The sequence below is a fragment of the Taeniopygia guttata genome, chromosome 12 (assembly GCF_048771995.1).
Source record: "Taeniopygia guttata chromosome 12, bTaeGut7.mat, whole genome shotgun sequence".
Classification (NCBI taxonomy): Eukaryota; Metazoa; Chordata; class Aves; order Passeriformes; family Estrildidae; genus Taeniopygia; species Taeniopygia guttata.
In genome coordinates, this window is record NC_133037.1 from 19,484,667 (window position 1) to 19,506,147 (window position 21,481).

General features: G+C 46.3%; 1 protein-coding gene across 7 annotated transcripts in view; it reads left to right on the forward strand.

Annotated features, from left to right (window-relative positions):
- The window catches only part of FBLN2 (fibulin 2), a 110,981-nt gene that overhangs the window by 33,429 nt on the left and 56,071 nt on the right, over positions 1-21,481 (forward strand). For all 7 annotated transcript variants that reach the window (XM_072934762.1, XM_072934765.1, XM_072934763.1 and 4 more), the window contains exon 2: positions 11,038-12,492. In XM_072934762.1, coding sequence (XP_072790863.1) covers positions 11,163-12,492 — 1,330 coding nt within the window. In that variant the 5' untranslated portion in view covers positions 11,038-11,162. The remainder of the gene's footprint in view (positions 1-11,037; positions 12,493-21,481) is intronic.

A 21,481-nucleotide genomic window follows, 5' to 3' on the forward strand; every position in this document is an offset into this window, starting at 1 on the left:
TCCTTACAATTCTGTAAGTTTTCTCCATATTGCCCATAGAGTTCTCCTTTGCAAAGTGAAAAATCACACGCTCTGCAGCTTTATCCACCCAAAACTAAGGTATCATGTAAATCATGTACAGTCTTTGTATGGTGCACAGCTGTGGGCTTCCCATCCCTGGAAGTGTCAAGGCCAGGCTGGACACGGCTTGGAGCAACCTGTAGTAGTGGAAGGTGGAACTGGATTATCTTTAAAGTCCTTTCCAGCCCAAACCAGCCTGGAATTCTGTGGTAAAGCTCAGAGCAAAGGGACAATGCATCCATCCCAGTTTATTAATTGCCCTCTGAAGTCTTACCCAGCCCTCTATTGATTGTAGAGAACCTCATCAGCAAGGTGACTTCTAGAAAACTGATGTTAAACTGCACCAGTGATCTTCTGAGAACTTAAACCCACGGACCTCTTTGTTCTGTTTTTGTTCTTTCGTTACCCAAGATCATGATATCATCCGCTTGCTTTCAGAATTGAGCCTTCAAAATCCACGTAGGGTTTATTACTGAAATGCAGTGAAAATGTTCCCCGTGCCAGGCTCCAGCTCAGCCAGCTGGGTGTGCACGTCTGGCTGGGCTGCCAGAGCGTTTCCATCACGGCGGGTGAGGCAGGGTCGTGCCACAGGAAGGCTCTCTGCAGGTGCCTCTGCACCTCAGAGAGCACTACAGGGGAGTCTGGAAAGCTGAAATACCTCCCACTGCACCTCCTCTGCTTTCCGTGGTGGGGTTTTTATCCTTCTTTCATTGTTTTAAATACCAAATATTCTATACTCTTGGGAAACTTTATTTCATCTCTCATGTTAGTAACTTTTCTATCTTAATTTTCCTTCTCAGTCATGTGCTGGACTGTACATAACTAATGAGGAAGGAGGGACTACAACCTCATTCTTCTGTTGTATTAAATACTTATTTCCCCTTGTACTAATTATGTACTTCCCCTTGTATTAATTATCTTTACAGTTATAGGATTTCCTCAGCTGGAAAATAAAATACTTTCCTTCCCTTCCAGAAGATCATTGACCAAAGCATAAATATGTATTTTAATGTGCCAAGACCAAACAAATTGTTCGTACTAGTCAATACTACTTTAGCTGGAGTATTGTTTGCTGTGATGAAACTCAGATGGAATTTACTGTTTTGTCAGTGTGTTCAACAAAACCAAGATGATGATAAAGAAAAAAAGTATTCTTGTTTAAATTATGCATGTGACTATAAGGTAACATATACAGTTATTATTCAGTCAGCATTTTTTATTAATGCAGTAGCATCTGATTTGCTGGGATTTCTATTTTGGGTATTTCACCTGTAGTTGCAAGTGATCATGGGTTTACATGTATTGGGTGATGATCAGTAAATTAACGTATTCAGGAGCCTGGGTTGCAAGCTTACCCAACAGATCACAGATCTAGTATTAGGAAATGTAATGTGCCCTTTACAAAATAAACAAGAGTTGCTTTTCTAATCTCATTCTGGTTTGTAGATTGAATATGGTACAAACGACAAATTGTTCTGAGCACAAGTGCAGATGTGCATCTGAGGGCAGAAGCTGTCCCAGTGCATGTGGACACTTGGCAGACTGTCACTGAGTGTGCCAGCTTGGGGTTCTGTGCAGAAACAGGAAAAACCTGTGCTCCTATCTCCAGGAAGTTATTCTGCGAATTAAGGTTACCCCTGGACAATTGGGATCCGTTCCCTATCAAAGGAAGGGAGTCAAGATACACGATTCCACAGCTGCTGTAGGCAAAAGTGCAGGATAAACCCGACATGGGACTTGTGTTAGCCCCACCTGGAATTATTGTTGTCTCTGCATGATGGGCTCCGAGATGGAATAGCAGAGCAGGCTTTTTTCATTTTCAGTTTGGTACTCACCAAACCAAATTAATTCCATTATCTTTTATGGAAAGTTTGTGCAGGAACACTTTGGATTGATGGATTTGATTTGTGGCTGCTAACTGATTTACAGTGATTTACTTTCATTCATGAGAAAAAACCCTGAAGGTTTCTTTCCAGCTTTTTTTTTTTGCATTAAAACTTTTCAAAGTGCTCAACCAATGGTAGGCTTTGACTTCTATTTTTTTAATGCATGTGGTAACCAACATTTCTATGAGAACATTTTAACCAATTGTTCTAGTCTTTCCTCCATTAAAATAATTTTTTTTTTGCTTTAGCTGAAGAATTTAATTGCTATATATAATAACCCTGATACAAACATTCTTTTGTCACCATGAGAGGGAACTGTTCCCAGGGAATGATCACTGCTGCTTTTTCTGGGTTTTATTCATTTATAATTGGCAATATGCCTTGTGGTACATCCAGTCCATACTCCACAGATGCTCTTGTCTGCAGTCCATGGAGGTTGAGAAAGCATGTGCACGAATGCTGAAACAAGTCTGACTTCCTTTTCTCCAGACCAAAATATATATGGGCAGATGCTCAACCAGATTCAGTAACTGGACATTTTTCAATGCCCAACAGATAGACTTTCATCATTAATCATGATAACAAAAAAGTCAGGATGCAATTACAGGAAAATAATTTGCTGCAAACCTGCTGTATTGACATTTTGTTTTGACACTGATTTGGAATTAATTGGCAGACTGAAGTGAATCTCTCTGAGTTCCTCTGGAGAGTCTCAAATGCATTCCTCAGTTCTGATGCTGAAGTTCAGGTGATGGGGGCAGCTCTGCCTCTCAGGTATGCTGTGCAGAGCTGCCTGGCAGCTCCCTTCAGCCTTCCCTGTATGAAAACTGTTGTTAATTATTTCCAAATTGCCACATGGCAGCGCACAGGGCAGGAAAGGCCACTTGCTAAGCTGTCAGCTAAATAGTAGGCTTTCTTTGGCCTAATTTGGATTTTAGATGGGGGTGGGGGAATTTTCAGTTTGAATTGTTTGGAAAGAGCTGCCTGAAATAGGTAGGGAGTGCTCAGATGTTCCAACCAACACATTTCCCAAGAAAAGGTCTGTATTACTGTCACTGCTTAGGGCAGTGGGGTTCAAAGTGCATAGCAGAAGACTGGATTATGAAAAAGAAACAAATGCAAAACTTAAATTTGCTGCTTACAGAGAGTTCTAAGTAGTATCAGAGTTCTTTCACGGAGAAAAGGAAAAATGGGGAGAGGCAATCACAGAGGGAGTGGGAACGACATCTCAGGTTTTGCATGCCACTGTCCCTGCTGCAGGCTCTTTCCTTGGTGAGAGGCACTGCAGCCCTGCAAATGGGAGCTCTGTAAAACTGTGGGAAGGGGCAGGGGGCTGAGCATCCTGCAGGGAGATTAGAGAAAGGAAGCAGAGAGAGAGAAATCTAGTCCAGGATCTTGAAAGGATATATTTAAGTGGCATGGTTATGAGATTGTGCAGGGGTTGTGCTTGAGTTGATTTTGAGAAATGGTAAATATCTAAATAATGAGGAACATCTTGGAAACTAGGGATTTGTTCCTTCCTGAGGGGGAAGAGAGGACTGCAGCTCTTTAAATAAATGAGAAAAAATTATTTCTTTCACTTATCAGAGGAGCCTCCAGTATTGACAGTGCTCACCCGAGCCTGGAGCTGATGCTGGCTCCTGGGAGCTGTGCTGCCCCATCTCAAGGCTGTCTCCACATATCTGAGGCTGCTCAAGGTGCTGTGGAGCTCAGGGACCTGCCTGCTGCCAAAAGAGCTCTCCCTGTGCAAATTAGTTCATAACTTATGAGCTTTGACAAGTTTTTGTTGGCTGTGCCTTGGGAAACATTTTTGAGTGGCTGTTGCTGAGTTTGCTTTAATCTTTTCCCAGATTTCTTTGGCTGGTGTGGAAATAGCTGGATTATTTAATTGTGTTTTTAGGGAGTATATATAGTCACCTGAAACTTGGTGATGTAAAAAGAAGAGAAAAAAAGTGTATCAATAGCAAACACCTTTATTTTCACTCCAGTGTAAGAGTTTGGCTCCTTCTTCAGCAGAGCTGTGACCCTGTCCCAGCTGCCAGGACTTGCTGAGTCCCCTGTGCATTGTCTGGAGAGGAACCTGGCTGTGGTCAGTTTGTCAGGGATCCCGTGGTGGGTTTGTCAGGGATACAAGGTTCACTTTGTCAGGGTTCTTGTGGCAGAGTCCTGGGCCTGTCCCCGCGGCTCTGGTCCCTGCACAGCCCATGCTGAGCTCCTGTATCCCATGTGAGCCTTTCCTCTCTGGCTTCTGGGCAGCTGCTGTGCTCCCCATGAGTCGCTTTGGATCTGCTGCACCGGCGACTCCCAATGACACAGAATTTCACTCCTCTGGAATCCAAGTACCTGCCCTGTTGTGCTGGGCTGGGCTGGGCTGAAGGGAGCACTGACACAATAGCCCCAAGACATGATTTTCCTCTCCCTGGCTCTGTCATTCCCTTGGAAAAAGGCTGCCTTTGCTCTCTGTGACTTCAGAAAGCCTTCAAATACTGCACATTGTGGAAGAGTAAGTCCCAGAGCTGCCTGGTCACTTCTGTTAATGCTTGGCTACTTCAGCTGAAATACCTCGGATGATGCTTTTCCATTACTGCAGCATGTCAGGTTCCTGTCTGGATTTGGGCATGGGAAATGTCTTGGGAAGCTCCTGGAGCCTCTCTGCCTGAGGGTGCTTCTGCTGGGAAGGGAGTTCTTCTCGGAGTTCTTCTGGGAGACTGCGTGAGTTTTGATCCCATCCTGCTTTCTTCTTGTTTGTCTCCTCTTGAGTTCGCTGTTGAATTAAGTAAAAATCCTCCAGACTCCCAAATATCCATTTTTAAAAGCTTTTCCATGAAAAAGGGGTTAATGATAACTGATTTCCTATTGAAAACAAAGCTGAGGAAAACTGCCTGCAAAAGCTATGACTCCTGAACACAGGCTTGTTTAGCCAAGAACCGGAGTGCTGACAACTCCAGAGTGCTTTACTTTCAATAACAAAAAGCAGCTCGTTGGAATGGGATTTACCCTGAGGTTTATCCTACCCCTCTGGTCCTTCTGCCCAACACAGGGGTGCAGCTCAGCTCGGATTGCAGGCAGAGGTGATGGGCCCTGGGCCTGAATGTTGTGTAAGAGCAGTGCTGGAAACACTTCTCCCTTCTCATTCATCCTCCCGGTGAATCGCCCTGCAGTTCCCTCTGGGAGGAGAGCAGCAGTCCCTTCCAGCAAAAATCCCTTCCAGCCCTGCTGAGATCACAAGTTTCCGGATTGAGAGGGTGTGAAAGGAAGATCTAATCCATGGGCTGGCACAGTCCAGTCAGGAGTTACTGGGTTTAGGGTTTTTTTCCTGGTTTTCATACAAGATTCAAATGCTCTCACAAATTTCCATTTTTTTCTTGCATTTAAAAGAGATTGTTTTAAAATTGTTGTTTCCTTCCGTCCCCTCCCTTCCTCCTCCCTCAGTCTAAGCTGTGACCACAGGCAGTGAGAGCTGCTGGCAGCTGCAACAGCCCAGAGCTCTGGCTGGGGAGAGGTGTGAAAATGGAGAAATACATTCCCCTTGCTCCTCGGGACGGGTGTGCAGATGTGCTTCTGCCTGCTGCCCTGCTTTCTGCAGAGCTTTCACTGCTGTGAGAGAGATTCAGCATCGCCAAAAGATTCACCAGCACAGAGCAGGGCTGTGTTTGGTCCCTGCTTAGGTCCAGCTTGAACCTGCAGGGCCAATTTCAGCTGGCTGGCACTGGGAAACCAGGAGAATTGTTCATGGCAGCTCTGTGGGCTGATGATGTAGGTGAACTTAATGGGAGGAAATTATGATGTTTGACCCAATTCAGAAGGTTGAATGATTTCTTTATTGTAACTATGGTAAAATACATTAATATACTATATAAAGGAAGATATTAAAATTATATACTCCTCTCTCTAACTCTATATCTAACTCTAACACAGCTTCTGACTCTCCCTCTTGTCCAGACACAGGTTGATTGGATTGGCCATCAGGCTCAAACAATCCTCACTAGAATCTAATTAAGTATTCACTCTAGGTAAACAATTCTCTAAACATATTCTACATGAGAAATACAAGGATCAGAAATAGAAATTGTTTTCTCTTTCATTTCTCTCTGTGCACATCTATGAAAAATCCTGAAAGAAAGAAAAATGTACTACCACAATGGACTTGCTTTATGCACAGGTGGTGAGTGCCAGCCCTGCACTGGCTTTCCCACTGGTTGTTTCTTTATGTGTCTCAGCCTGAGGTGTGGGTTCCTGGCAGGCTCAGATGCTGCCCCCTCGGTTACACCCAGCAGGGCTCTGCTCTCAGCACCCAGCACAGGAGGGACTGCACAGATGGCTGCCACCTTCTGCTCTTACATCAGCCTGGCATCTGGCCCTGCTCACTCTCAAAAGTGGAAGATACACATCAAACCAGCATTTCTGTTACTGTCGTCCTCGAAAATGGCAATTTAGTGAGGGACTTAGAGGTGGGACAGAGAAATGAATTGTTCTGTCTAAACCTCTTCACAGGAATCTGCAGCTGGTGAACTTGCAGGTACACCTTAAAGATGGAAGTCAGTGGGTTCTCCTACAGTGCACTGGATTTATTTTCTTTACTGCTTTTTGTTTATAAATGGCTGCCTCTTTTGTTCAGTGAACATTTGACAGAATGCTGTTGCTCCTGTGGTATCTTTTCCACATGTGCCTACCTTCTGTATGTCTCTGGGGCACCCTTCACACAGAGACATTGTCTTTGTGTCAAATCTTTGAAGGAGAGTGCCTCCTGTCACCTCTGCTTACCTAGAATAAGCTTTCTGGTTCAGCACTGAAATGAAACCATCTGGAAAAAGAATTTCCCAATAAAATGCTCCTCTTAATTTAAAGAAATAGCACATTTAAAATGTCTAGATCTTCTGTGGGAACACACTGGTTTCATCAACATTTTAGAGTAATACAACTGAACAATTTTAATCAAGTCAACATTCTTCCTTTTGGTTTTATGTTATGGCTTTGAATGAAGTAAATCACTTGGAGTATATTGTTTTGCAAAAATGTCAAAATTTATAACTTTTTGGCTCTATATTGAATTGAAATAAGCATCTTGAAATCTTGTTTTATTCCCCTGCCAGGAGACAGGAATATGGTACTTTTCAGCCAAGACTAGTTATAATTTTGATGGTTGCTGCTGTTAGTCTTGAATGTCCCATCAGACGGATAGTGGGTTCATCTGCTTTCGTTTCCCATGAAAATGTGTGCCTGCAGTTCATACTTATTTGGACTCTTTTTAAAGCTGATTTTCCGAAAATAAGGTGTCTTTAGTCTGCCTTTCCTAGGAATACTTTTTAAAGAAGGAAGCGAGGCATAAGGAACTGCAGCAGTGTGACCGTTCTCTGTTTACTGCTGGTTTACCTCACACGTTTACATGGGTAGAATTTGAGGGACTCACTCTCAGTCCAGAGCACTGTCCCTCTCTTGCATGGACAATCCTGCTTGCTCAGGAGTTATTATGAGCACAGGAATAGCAACAAATTCTTTCAATGTTACACCAGTAAAACCCAGTAAAGCCAACAGGATCTGCCCTTGAACCAAAGCAGAGCAGGAGATACAGGTTAGGAAATTCCATAATGGAAATGAATGGAATTCTTGTGGGACATGAAGCAGGGCATGAGGGCTGGCACAGGTGGCACATGTGCTTGCTGGAGAGCTCTGTAAAGCCTTCAACAGAGCCTTGGAAAGACTTTTATTTTAGATGTACAGGACGTAATTTGTCACCCAGCGGAACAGCAAAAGTCAGTGATGTTGGCAAGAGTGGGTGAAGGACATTGGTGAGAGTACAAAGAATCAATTTGCATTTTAGTGAAACCTTTGTGTATTGCCCCAGTTGTGTTAAAGGACATCAAGGAAAACATTAAAATAGTTAATGGAAACAAATTACTGCAATAAGATCTGCTGGTATCAAACTCCCCTGTCCTATAGAGATAGTGTAATGGTTTTACCCTCTTGGTTCAGACCTCTGTGTACAGCTCCAGCTTTGAATGCTGTTCCCCAGCATTGAGAGCTGCTGTCTCCAGAGGATCATTGCAGTGCTGGGGCAGGGCAGGGATCCAGCGGGGGAGCACATCAGCTGTGGGGCTGGCAAGAGCACAGCTCTGTGTGCAGGGATGGGGGCTCAGTGGGGCTCAGCAGCCCTGTCTGTTCTTCAAAGATGGTCTTCTCTGTGCCTGAAGTAGAGGCTGTTCCTTTGATATGTGAGTTTATGGGTTGGGGGGAGTGATGGGTGTGGGAAACAGATGGAGAAAGCACGGGGAAACACAGTGGTTTAAAGGAATAAAAAGATACTTTTTTATTGGAGTCAGTGCACCAAAAGTAAGGAGCCTCTGAGGAAGGAAAGTGAGCCTGAGGAAAGGGAGGGTTACGGTGTCATTCATGGAGGAAGGGCTTATAAGGATTTCAGCCTTATCAGCTAAGCCTGAAAACCCAAATGCTGAAGGGTGTGGGAACGGTGGGAAGAGGAAGGCACGGGGGGCTGAGCAGGGCATGGAGCAGAAGGTGTGAGGAGCAGGGACAGGGCTGGCCATGAGCTCTCTGGGCTCTCCAGGGGTGAGAGGCAAGGGAGCAAGCATGGGAACAGGGCAAGGACTGGCAGTGACCCAGGCAAGCAAACAAACCCTTGGACAGAAATGGGTGGGGGTGAGGGGGCAGGGGTGATGCCACAGGGGAGCAGCTTCTTCACCAAAGCAGGACTGTCCTGTGGTCAACCCTTAGCTGTCCTTGAGCACTCTCCCTGTGAGGGATGACTGCTTTCTGCCTCTTGCTTCAGCACGGGGTTACTTTTGGGAGTTTGAGCATGTGCCTGAGGCATTTTGGGGACCCCTTTACCTGGAGCTGTGCCCCAGCATGGGCTGGCCGGGCTGGGATGTTCACACCAGCTCACCCCTTACCTATCTGTCTTAGTTTGAAAAGACAGGAGTCTGTGAAGGAAGGCAAGAGCCTCCTGTGAAATGGAAAAGGTAAACCCCTCCCTCCAAATTACCACCATTTAAAAACTAAAAGGCTCTCAGGCAACGATATGGAAATGGGAATAACAGTTATTTACTAGGAAAAAACTAAATAAAAAAAAATGTAATTAGTACAAACAAAACTACTAATAGAGTCAGAAACCTGATACCCTGTGTCCCACAGGTGATGCCTGGTCCTGCCCTGGTGCACACAGAGGCTGTCAGACCTGTGCCTCTGGCACCCACGTGGCCCATGCTGGGCTCTGGGACTCTCTGGGAAGCCTGATGTAAAAAAGGGAATATGGCCAGGGCAGAGCTGAGCTCAGCTGCCTCCCCATGGGGTTTGCACTGAGGCATCACAGCCAGGAGGTACCACGGGAGGGGATGTGACAAAGTCCTGCTGTGAGCCCCTCACAGAAGTCATGTGTAGTTGTCCATTACTTCCCAGCTAAAGCAATGTAGAATTACAAATTTGGATTACCTGGAAAAGCTGCTGAAAGGAGGATAAATTATTATTTCCCAGGCTGCATTCTGAAGAATTAATTTCAGCACCATATATTGAAAATTCTCCTTCATGAGAAATAGCCTGGTTTTGAGAGCATGAAATTCTGAAAAAGTGAAATTGTTCCAAGCCATTATTGTATTTTCTGACAGTTTTCTTTTTCCTTCAATGACTCTCCTTTAGCACACTCAGCTAATATACTTAAATTAGTAGTAGGAAACCCACATGTGTAAGAATTCTGTCTCTGTATAAAGTACTGAAGTAATTGGGATTCCAGGGCAGAACTGTGGAAATTCTTAGCACGGTTTGTTCGTATCTTATCAGAACAGGCATGCATTTCCCACAGCCTGGCCTCTTGCCAGAGGGACTGAGCAGACTTGTTGGAAGGCCACTTTGAATGGGAGACGGAATCTTTCTGAATGGATTTTCTGGCACAACTCCTGTTGCGTGTGTGGTTCATTGTTCTGGGTGATGTGGCTGTATTTTACCCCCTAGATAAATGTTTGAGGATTGTTGGTTTTTTTGATGATGAGAGAAGTCCTGAGAAAATAATCAAGATTGCTGGTTCCATACAATTCTATAGGCAGATTGTTTTTTTGTTGTAAGTGGTTTTCCGTGTTAATTGTATAGCTTTGTGAGCAGAATTTTAATATAAAGGACAACAGCTGATTAACCCTTGAACTTTCTGATGCTCAAAGGGCTTAGTAATTAAAAAGCAAGCCATTTTCTCTTCTCCAAGGCATTTTAACAGGGTTATTATGGCAGTTCATGTATGTATAGATGTATATTGTGTGTTCATAGTATAGTAATTCACTAAAAAGTACTGCTGGTGTTGTCAAAACTAAAAGAAGTGGTTGCCACTGGTGGCACCCCCTCAGTTACTGTAAATGTTCTCCAGTGAAGTTGGAGTCAATGTCTCTGTGCACCACAGTCCTGCTGTGGAGCTGTGCCAGCCTCTGTGAGCAGAGGATCCGACCCTTAATATGTATTACAGGATAGTTAGTATGACGTGTAACCACAAAGTAACCACAACACACAAAGAAGATCTATTTTAGCCCTGCTGGAGCAAAGAAATAACTGTTAATGCTGAAGACCGAAGTGCAAGAGATTGCTCAGTGGGGGAAGGAGGCAGAAAAAAATGCAGATTTTGAGTTACCATGTGTACAGACAAATTCTCACGTCCCAAGGCTAAGTTTTGTCTATAAAAATTCTTTAAGATTTGGGTCTTTGTAATTAAAACATAAAGAATAATTATCTTAAGCTCATATCTGCAGAGAAAGAACTGTGTATTTACTTATTCTCTGCCAAAAAATCTTTTTAGCTGGAAAGATTAACAAAAAGGCATTGAAAGATAAAGACCTTCCTTTCATTGAAATATATATGTTTTGTCAACAGATTCAAAACAGAACTGTCACAACCATTTTTTCTTCCTTTCTTTCTCAAAACAGGCGTGGGGGAAGCATCCAACTCCAAACTTAGTGCCTCTAATGCTTGGAAGACATTATGATTAATTTTTGTCTTTAGGTTTCCAGATGTTGGATTTCATCCCAGCTTTTAAAGACCTCTAATGTTTAACAGGATATGTGCTGAGTGTAGTCTTTAACAGAGTTTTCTTTCATTACTCCAGGATCTATGAGAAAAGGTAACTTAGGAGGCCGCTGCACATTCAGAGCTGAACCCCCAGCGTTCCAGGTGAGCAGCCAAGGCTGAACGTGCGAGGTTGGACCGGAGCCGCGTTCCTTCGGGAAGAAGATGGCCAGGGCCCGGCGCTGGCAGCAGAGCCCTTGGAACGCCCTGCTCCTGCTGCTGCTGTGCACGGGCGGCTGCCAGGCGCAGCGGGACTGCACGGGCGCCGAGTGCCAGGCCCTGGAGAACTGCATCGAGGACGTGCTGGAGCCCGGCGAGTGCTGCGCCACGTGCCTGCAGCACGGCTGCACCTGCGAGGGCTACCAGTACTACGACTGCGTCAACGTGGGCTTTGTCAACGGCAAGGTCCCCGAGGGACAGTCCTACTTCGTGGACTTCGGCAGCACTGAGTGCTCGTGCCCCAAGGGAGGGGGCAAGATCAGCTGCCAGTTCATGCTGTGCCCGGAGCTGCCCCCGAACTGCATCGACGCGGTGGTGCCGGCGGACGGCTGTCCCCAGTGCGGCCGCATCGGCTGCCTGCACGAGGGACAGAAGTACGTGGCGGGGCACACCTTCCACATGCCCCCCTGCAAGGTTTGCCACTGCCCCAACGCCGGCGGGGAGCTGATGTGCTACCAGCTGCCAGACTGCGACACGTTCTCCTTGAACACGGCCAGCCCGGGGGACGCTGAGGATGGTGAGCCCGAGCGGCACTACGATGATCCCTACAGCTACGACCAGGAGGCCTCCGAGGGAGACAACACCCAGGTGGAGTCTCCAAAGAAGTACAGGAGTTACTCGTCCCACCTGGAGCACGAGAGCCTCAGCCAGGAGCAGGGTGAGGACTATGACTACCTGGCGGCCAGCGTGGCTCCCTCGGTGCCGGCCCCAGCTGACCCCCACACCGAGGCCACGGCGGCGCCCGGCACCACCCCGGCGCCCCGGGACCCTGCCGGAGCCCGCGGCACCACGGAGCGCGGTGAGCGCCGCCGGCTGCCCCGCACCACAGCACCCTCCCTCCAGCAAGTGACACGCAAGGAGGCACCAGCCACCACCAGGGCTCCTCCACAGCACACCACGGCCACCACCGAGACACCCCAGCGCCTGGAGGAGTTGGAGAGAAAACCAAAAGGGAGCAAAGAGAGGAACGAGCAAGAAAGAGCCCCCCATTCTAAAATGAAAAAACATGCCAGGAAGGAAGAGCCAGAGAATAGCATGTATCCGGGCTTGAAAGAGGTGAACTTTACAGAGCCGAGCTCAGAGAGATCATCCCGTGAACGCCTTGAGGGGAATGATTTCCCCAAGGTGAAGTTCAGTGCAACCACCTCTCCTCCTGTTGCTCTGAACGAAGACGGCAGCCAGTCCTCCCCAAAGCAGTCGCAGACGCTGTATCGGTACCATCCTGAGGAGGACGGAGACCCCAACTCCATCCACGCTAACCCCAGGCTGCCAGAAGGTAAGAACAACTCCAGTGTGGGTGTCTAGAGAACTCTTACTTGTGATAACATTGGTGCTCATCCTCTTCTGTGTTGTTCTTACTGTTGCACATGGCCTTGAAATCAACCAAACCACCACCAACCTTCTTCCATCCCTTCAGGAGGTGGTTTGTGTTCTGTTTCACAGAATAGGTACCATTTCACTTTTGCCCACCTTGCTTTGATTTCACAGACAGTGGATAGGGTTTTCTGGTATTTTAACTTTATTTCAGGTGATGATTTATTAAACTCTGTCATTTTTCTTCAATTACTTTTACCTTCTGTTGTGATGTTAAAGAAATATCTTCCTCTACATAAAGGGATTTAATTAGTTATCTCCAGTTACCAACTCAGTGTAATCACATTTGTAGCTTTTGTCCTATTCTGGAAAGGAAGTGAAGCAGTTGTGCTTTCACTTTCTAAATAAAAATATTTAGAGCACTTGTAATATTTAGCTCATGGTTGAAAGCCTGTCTAAGTTCATTAGTTTAAGAACTCGAGAGATATACTCAAATACCGCTGAGGAATACTAGGGAGAAAAAGGGCCCTCTCTTGCTTTATGTTTTTGGGGCTGGAAGTTTATGATGTTTATGATCAGCTGTGGCAAGTATACATATTTCCTCTCTGCCTCTGGATTCCTCTTGACATCTGCAGGGACTGTTGATTATACATTTTATGCAATGCTCATTACTGTAATGAATGCAAACTTTATTGCTGTAAATTAGCACATATACAGCCCATATTTCCAATTCATTTTTCATCAATTCAAAAGCAGTACCTCCTCTTTCAAGATGTGGCACAAAATGTTCTCACGAGACTCAGCTGGAGGATGCTTGCAGAGAATACTGATGAGTCCCTGGGCAGTGGCTTTTCTCCTGGGCTGTGTACGTAGCCCTCAAATCTTGAACAGTGCAGTCCATCTCCTGGAGAAGTTTAAGGCGGATGGGAGGAGGAGAGCAGATTTGGAGCTCAGACTCTAAGTCCCGACACACACAGCACCTCGTGGCTGTTCAAACAGAAAGCGTGCCAGGTCCATGGATGGAGATGACAGTTTTTTCCTTTTCTGCTCTTTTAGTTGCTTCAGCCTCCCTCAAAATCTGAACCATGCACCAAGGCTGTGTATGATACATGGGCCTGAATTAGGACTGACACAGAATAACCTGTTTCTTGATGCAGCTTTAAAGAAGATTTTTTTTTAATAAAATTGCCTTTTTTTTTTTCTTTCAAAAAAGGAAAAATGGGTGGAGCACCCTGACATTTTCAATGGGAGAGTTTAAGAAAGTCTGTTGGGGTGAAAGTGTTCAGCAGCAGAGCTAAGTACTGGAATTTAGAGTCTGCTTGGTGATTTGCAGTCTGTGATTCCTGGAGACTGCTTGGTTGAGACAGGTCTGGTTGGGGGCTGGATTAGGTTGAGGTGCCTGGAGCAAGATGTGATGGATGGCATGTCAGGCATGAATTGTTCAGCTGACAGAAGCAGGTTTGGGACTCACTGGGTGCCATTTTCCCCTTAGCTGAGATACCTGCAATTTCCTTTAAATACTGCAGAGGTAGAAATGAGAAATAAATGTCCCATGGGAGCACAGAACTCTCTGGCTGGCTCTGCAGCTCCAAGGCTGCTTGCTTCCCTGCCCGGCAGAGCTGCTGCATGTTTTGGGAGCCATCACTGGTGCCACCACACCAAGGCCATCACCCACAGTCACTGACAGGTGGGACCTGGCCAGGCAGCCCCTGATCTGCCCCACCATTCCCATCAGGGATATTGGTGGAAGATCTGTAGGGAGCTGCAGCACCCTCTCCAAAAATGAGAGCTTTCTCATGCCATGACCAGCACTCGTGCCTAGGGATAGCAGTGCTTCCACTCATTCTGCTGTTTTAATTGACATGGTTGTGATTCATGGGAGTATCTCCATATGTTCCAAGTAATAAAACACATACATCTTGTGTCTTCAGTGACTCCTGAGCCAGTGGTAGAGGGGGAGTGAAAATATTAGTCAGACTTGAAAGAAAAATTAATCTTGCCTACAGATACAGAACGAAAACATAAATTTTGTGCATGTATTTCCAATTATAAAATGGCAAAATCTACCAGAATTGCCAAATAACTTCTCCCTTCAGGAATTATCAGCATGAAGGAAACTGCATCAATCCCCTGATTTTCAGAGCCTGTGGGGCTGTTGTGCTGCTCCCTAATGAGGCTGCAGCTGCTCTGGCACTGCAGAGGGTTTTGTTTGACCAGCTCTCAGCAGAGAACTCTGGGGTACATTTCTGTGACTCTATTGCCATTCTAGATTTATTTTTATGTTTTGTTTCATGTGTTTTTTTCCCCAGAGTTTAGAAAAGTTTGGGAGTTCCAGAGAGGCTTTCAGCCCAGGTTAGGTGGCTGTTGCATTTGTTCCTCCAGTTTAGCTGTATCCTGGCCCCAGAATTCTGCTGTGGTTGGGTCCTGATACCTTTAGTTAAAAACTTGGCTTCATTACTTGTATTTTGCTTATCTCACTTTGATTTTATATGTAGCTGAGTTTTCATCTTCCAAAGCTTTGCTGGTTCATATGTAATCTACTGGTGGAAAAAATATGGAACACTTTGGTGCTCGGGAAAGGTTAATTTCTTGATTTGGTTTTCTTTCTTCTTTTTAGCATTGTTTTTCATCTGTAGTATTGCCCTATGTTCACATCAGCTACTCCATTCCTAAAGGACCTGTAAATGTACAGCAGAGGTAATTACGCAGCTGAAAAAGTGCAAATTAAATGCTTTCACCATGGGAAGGGATGAGATTAATGGAGACTGTTCTCTTTTATAAAGTCTCTTTCCAAACATTGATCTTACCTGTCACTTATTGCAAGAGCAGCAAATGGGGGAAATTTTAATTTCTGTATTGCCTATTTCCTCATCCTAAAAATGCCCTGATCAGGGCAGGGCTGACTAAAACATATTTCAAGAACTTAGTGTCAAATCCTGTTATGATTTTCCCACTTTCTTCCATTTCCCCATGCTCTGGCAGTAGAGTGCTATTCCTTGGATAAATGTAACTCAGGTAGCAAGCAGTCTCATTGTGAATGGTTTATGATTTGCATTCTGGTTTTGGCAGGCTCAGCAGCTGTTTGGATCTAGCTGGACCTGTCATGTTTCAGAGTGGAGGTGGTTTTCCGCTTAAACTCCTCCACAACTGGTGATTTTTTTTTTACCCTGGTGGCTTTTAGAGATAAAGATAATTGTTCTCAAGCTGGGATCCCAATTTGGGATCTGAGAAGAGTGGCATTTATTGCAGGTGAACCTGCCCAGGCAGGAGCTTCTGCAAGGTTCCTGTGAAACTTCTGGGCATGTAGCTGAGATTCCAGCCACCCATCTGCTGCATGTGTGCTGATTCTGAAACTCCTGGAAAAGGATGACCTTGAACTTCTGAAATGAGGGCAGACAGATCCATGTGCAGGTCCAGGAGCTGGACTTGATGGTCCTTTTGGTCTCTTCCAGCCTGGATATTGTATAACTCTGTGAAAGCAGACCTGCAGTGAGGGTTTGGAAGCATTCCCTGAGCACACCACCCTTTGTCCCTCTTACTGCCACCATAAAAAGCACTGGAGGTGGGAGAATGCTTGCATGGTCCTTCAGAAATAAACTCTGTTTGCAGTTAGTTGGGATTTTTTGCTATCAGGTGAAGTGTTGTCTCATTTTTACTTGAATTACTCCATGCTTATGTATTCTCTACTTTATCCCAGTCCTTTCTGTAACAGGAAGAAATTGGCTTTGAGCCCTCAAAACAGGATATCTGAGGAATAAAAAATAAATCTCAGGAGACTGTTGTGTGAGGAGAAAAAGCCTCTGGGAAAGTAAGTGTAAATCAACATGAATTACAGCCCTGGGTGACAGTGTTAGTGGTTCCTTTGGTAGCTGGAGTTGTGAGTTAGCACAAATGGGAATAAGACAGTCTGAGATAGTTGCAGAAAGAGGAAGACTGAAATACTATAAAATTAAAAAATGTCTATCTGTCCTGCCAAAAGTGGCCTTTGTTACTTTATTAGGTAGCCAGATGCTAGTTTAGAAGGAAAAAAGGAAATAATTCAAATAATTCAACCATTTCTATTAATGAAAACATCCCACGTATGATATGTGGGGAGCTGATTCCCTCACGGCTGCTGGCGCACAGCCTTCCCTGCGCCCTTCCCTTGTCACCTCAGGCATGGATTTGTGAGCAGAGGATGCAAGGAAAGTCCAAACCTGCCCAAATGACACAGAGGAGTGCATTCAGAGTAACTCCTCACAGACTCTGCAATAAAGAGTAGCCAGAGTATCCAGTCTGGCTCTCTGCTTCCTCAGCTGCTGCTTTCAGTGGCTGCAGCGTTGGGTCTGTACCCAGTGCTTGGAGCAGTCCCGTGTGAGGGATGGGAACAGTCCCATGTGAGGATTGGGAACAGTCCCATGTGAGGATTGGGAACAGTCCCGTGTGAGGGATGGGAACAGTCCCATGTGAGGGATGGGAACAGTCCCGTGTGAGGGATGGGAACAGTCCCGTGGGAGGGATGGGAACAGTCCCATGTGAGGGATGGGAACAGTCCCGTGTGAGGGATGGGAACAGTCCCGTGTGAGGGATGGGAACAGTCCCGTGTGAGGGATGGGAACAGTCCCCTGTGAGGGATGGGAGCAGTCCCATGTGAGGATTGGGAACAGTCCCGTGTGAGGGATGGGAACAGTCCCCTGTGAGGGATGGGAGCAGTCCCGTGTGAGGATTGAGAACAGTCCCATATGAGGGATGGGAACAGTCCCGTGTGAGGGATGGGAACAGTCCCGTGTGAGAGATGGGAACAGTCCCATGTGAGGGATGGGAGCAGTCCCATATGAGGGATGGGAACAGTCCCCTGTGAGGGATGGGAGCAGTCCCATATGAGGGATGGGAACAGTCCCATGTGAGGATTGGGAACAGTCCCATATGAGGGATGGGAACAGTCCCGTGTGAGAGATGGGAACAGTCCCATGTGAGGGATGGGAACAGTCCCGTGTGAGGGATGGGAACAGTCCCGTGTGAGGGATGGGAACAGTCCCGTGTGAGGGATGGGAGCAGTCCCATGTGAGGGATGGGAACAGTCCCCTGTGAGGATTGGGAGCAGTCCCATGTGAGGATTTGGAACAGTCCCCTGTGAGGGATGGGAACAGTCCCATGTGTGTATTGGGAACAGTCCCATATGAGGGATGGGAACAGTCCCATATGTGGATTGGGAACAGTCCCATATGAGGGATGGGAACAGTCCCATATGTGGATTGGGAACAGTCCCATATGAGGGATGGGAACAGTCCCGTGTGAGGATTGGGAGCAGTCCCCTGTGAGGGATGGGAGCAGTCCCCTGTGAGGGATGGGAGCAGTCCCCTGTGAGGGATGGGAGCAGTCCCCTGTGAGGGATGGGAACAGTCCCCTGTGAGGGATGGGAGCAGGCACACAGGCAGCAGCCAAATTCCCGGTGTCCAGACCTGTCCTAGCCAGGGGCGTGCTTTCGGGGCGAGTGCTGGTGCTTTGGGGTTTGTGTCTGGGTGATGGCTCTGGACATGTTGCTGCATGGCTCCTGCTCACGTGGCTGTCTTTTGGGAGCTGCTCTGGGTCAGATCCTGCTGTTGCTTTTCCAACTGTTTGGGCTTCAGGGCGCCTCTCAGAGCTGCAGGCTCTGCATTGGGAATGTTATTCTTTGCAGGAATTCCCCAGTAGAGCCCAAACCCTCCTCACCACTGTCCTTTTTCAATTCCTCATTTGCATCTTCCTTCTAAAACAGAGATATTAGTCACAGGTCATGAGCTCCTGGCTACAATAATTTTGTGTCAGGCTTTTATGGGGCTGTTTTGCTCCTTATCTTAAAGAGTATTTTAAGCCATAGCTGTCTATTGAATAGTGGTCTTTAGTTAGAAAATACAGTTTAGACGATCCTTTTTACAGCTGCAAGTATCTGTGCTGTGATGCCGGCACAGGCCTGGTATGCAGAATGACAACATTGGGTGCCATGCTTTGCTAAAAGCTGTGTAGCCTGTCATAGTCAGGTGTCTGCCAACTTTTAAGAGCCTAAATAATTTAAGAAATGCTCAGATTGTGAGTTCTTTTCTTTTCAAACTCCAGTACCTGCCAATGTCATAACCAGAGATGTGTAAGAAGGTGGCTTTCCATCTTCCTATGTTACTCATAAAACTAAGGGAACAGCTGCTGCCTGCATTGTGAATCACTGGGAACCACAACAGGCAGGTACAGTCTACAAGGTGGGACAAACGTGTGTTCCTGCAGCTCCTGCCAGTCCTGCCACCATTAAATACTATCTGAAGAGCACAGTTCTTGTCCCACACACAGCTCTGTGTGCTGGTGAGGTGCAGTCAGATCTCCCTCTGCTGACAGTGCATTATACCCCGGGCTGTTGGTGCTGCAGCACAGGGAATTACTCACACAGCTGGCTGGTAGTGTTCTGTATAAGGAAATCCATTGTGCTCAGTGCTGGCACCAAGGGAATGTGCAGAGGAGTGGCTGGAAGTGGAACAGGATGGAGCATTCACACCTGGCTGGGGCCCGCAGTGGGAACCCATCCTCCCTGCAGCACAAACCCACGGCAGTGCCTGCGTGGGACAGGCTTTCCACAGGGACACTGAACACAGTGGGGCTTTCAGTTATTCTTGCCTTCAAGGGGTTTAGTTACTAATATAGTTCAAATCTCAAATTGTTGCTGTAATACAACTGGAGTTGGGCATCCAACCTAGGATGGCATCAAAATGCCTTTGAAAACCCATCTTATGTATCTGTTCTGTAGAGGTAAAATCATTATATTTGCAAAGTCAGCTCCATCCTTGGTTTGCAACAAGAACATTGAATCTCAGTTTTGAAATTCAAACATGCTGCAGACAAAGTATGAAAATAAGATGGGAGTTTTTTGTATAAATTAATTACACACTTGAACAGACAAGGCTGTTGGTCTCTCCAGGTTTCTCGAGGTGACTCCATTTGCTGGTTATTTATAGTAAGTATCCAAGAGTATATTTTTTTGGTGCATGATTGATATTCCTTCAGAAAATAGAATTTAAATGAGACTTCTTTGCAATAATGTATCTGTTATTCTAATCGATCACCGAGGAATTAAAACTGACTCTGAATATAGCTCCTTGTTAGAGAAAGGAAAGTATATGTAGTAATTCCTGATCCAGATTTTGTGAGACAATAACCTTTTGAACAGTTTCAAATATGTAGGCCAAATAAATGTAGCTTTCTAGCATATGCTTACTCATGAAAGGATTTGTAATTTCATTACCCTGGGCCTCACAGCGAGCAATATCTCTTACCTCTCAGGGATTCTTAGGTAACATGCCAGCAAGTAATTGGAATTTTATAAAGATCCCCTTATGTGTGAGCAGGCTTCATGTTTTTTTGACTGTTCCCAGTCTGTCTGTGCTCTACTTGAGATGACCAATTCTTTTCCAAACCCACCAGAGAGTCCTAAATTGCCATCCCAAAGCATTGGGGGTGTTTATGCTCAGCCAAATGCTGGGAGAGGGGTAGGAGAAAGAAGTATTTTATTTGTGCTGTATTTAGGGCCAGCAAGCCTCCTCTGCACATTTCCCCCTTCCCTGCCTTTGCCAGGGGCCAGGGAGCTGCAGAGCCCTCTAGGAGCCACCTGCCTTGTCCAGCACTACGTGTGGGTGTCTGGGGCACGCCAAGCACCCTGCAGGTTTGTAAGCAGCAGCATTCCAGAGTCACCGTGTCTGCAGGTGGTCACTGCCTGCTGGAATTGCTGCTTTCCCTCCATCCTGGGATGCTCAGGTGGTGATGGGGTGGCTGATGGTGATGGGCTGGCTGTGAGATAGTGGCAATAGCTCAGGTGGGTGCAGTGGGGTGGGAAGGGAGGCTGGGTAGCTAGGGTGGGCAGAAGGCTCATGCTGGGGCTGCCCTGCCTGCCCTCTCCAGTGCTGCCTGCCCTCCCCAGCCCTGCCTGCTGTCTCCAGCCTGGTGCTGCACTTCCAGCTGCAGTTTCTCCAACCCTTCCTACATCAGAAATAGTGCTATTCATACAAATCCCCGAGCAGTAATTCCTTCCCTTGGTGTCTGAGTGCTGCTTGCTTTTGTGGTGCTGTTGTGAACCACGGGGAGGCCAATTGTGTTCATATGGGCTCAGAGTTGTTTGACCATAGTTTTGAATTACCAAGTACTAAAATAAACATTTATGGCTTCAACAGCTCTGGGTTTAAAAGCTTTTAACAGTACAAGGAGTTGCCTGAAAGGGGAAGATTTGCATCAGTAACTTTTAAAAGGTGTTATAAAAGTAAATGGCCTTATGAGCTGTTCCTGTATGCAAACTATACATCTTAAAAAGAATGAAAATCATCAGATGAGATCTCATGGCCTTACTGCTGCCATGCACAGGGGCAAGCGACTGCTTGCAGCTGCAGTGACCTGTACTGCCCAAGGAATAGGTGTGCTAGTCCTGAACACTCTTCCACCAAGGTTACCTGAGCTGGGCACATGAGGATGGCTCAGGGGTAAGGATGGTGACTGCTTAGGATGAGCTTTATTTTTTATGAGGTCACTCTGTAGAAATGGTATTTTTAGAAGCTGTGGGGGGGCTGTTGCCTAGCATGGGGACTTGGTGTGGGGACCCTGCAGCCTGGTGTTGGCCACCAGACACTGGGGACCAGTACAGGAACTCTTCTGGGAGAGCTGCAGGAAAGAAATGCAGGCAGACATGCTTCCAGTGGTGTAAGGGAAGTCAACAGGTTACCAAAATCCAAATCAACTGCAAAAGCAAGTGTGTGCTCAGTACAGGATCATCAGTGAGCGCTGTTGGAAAGGAAGAGAGTATGGGATGTGAGAAAGGGAATTTTCCATGGATGTCTTATATGGTCCAGAAAATTTCCAGCCAATTTGATGCAATATATTCTGGTGTCAGAGTGGCACTGAGGTGCTTTTTGGGCGATAATCCCCCTAGCACCGTGTGAGGGCTCCAGTCTGGCACTGATCTG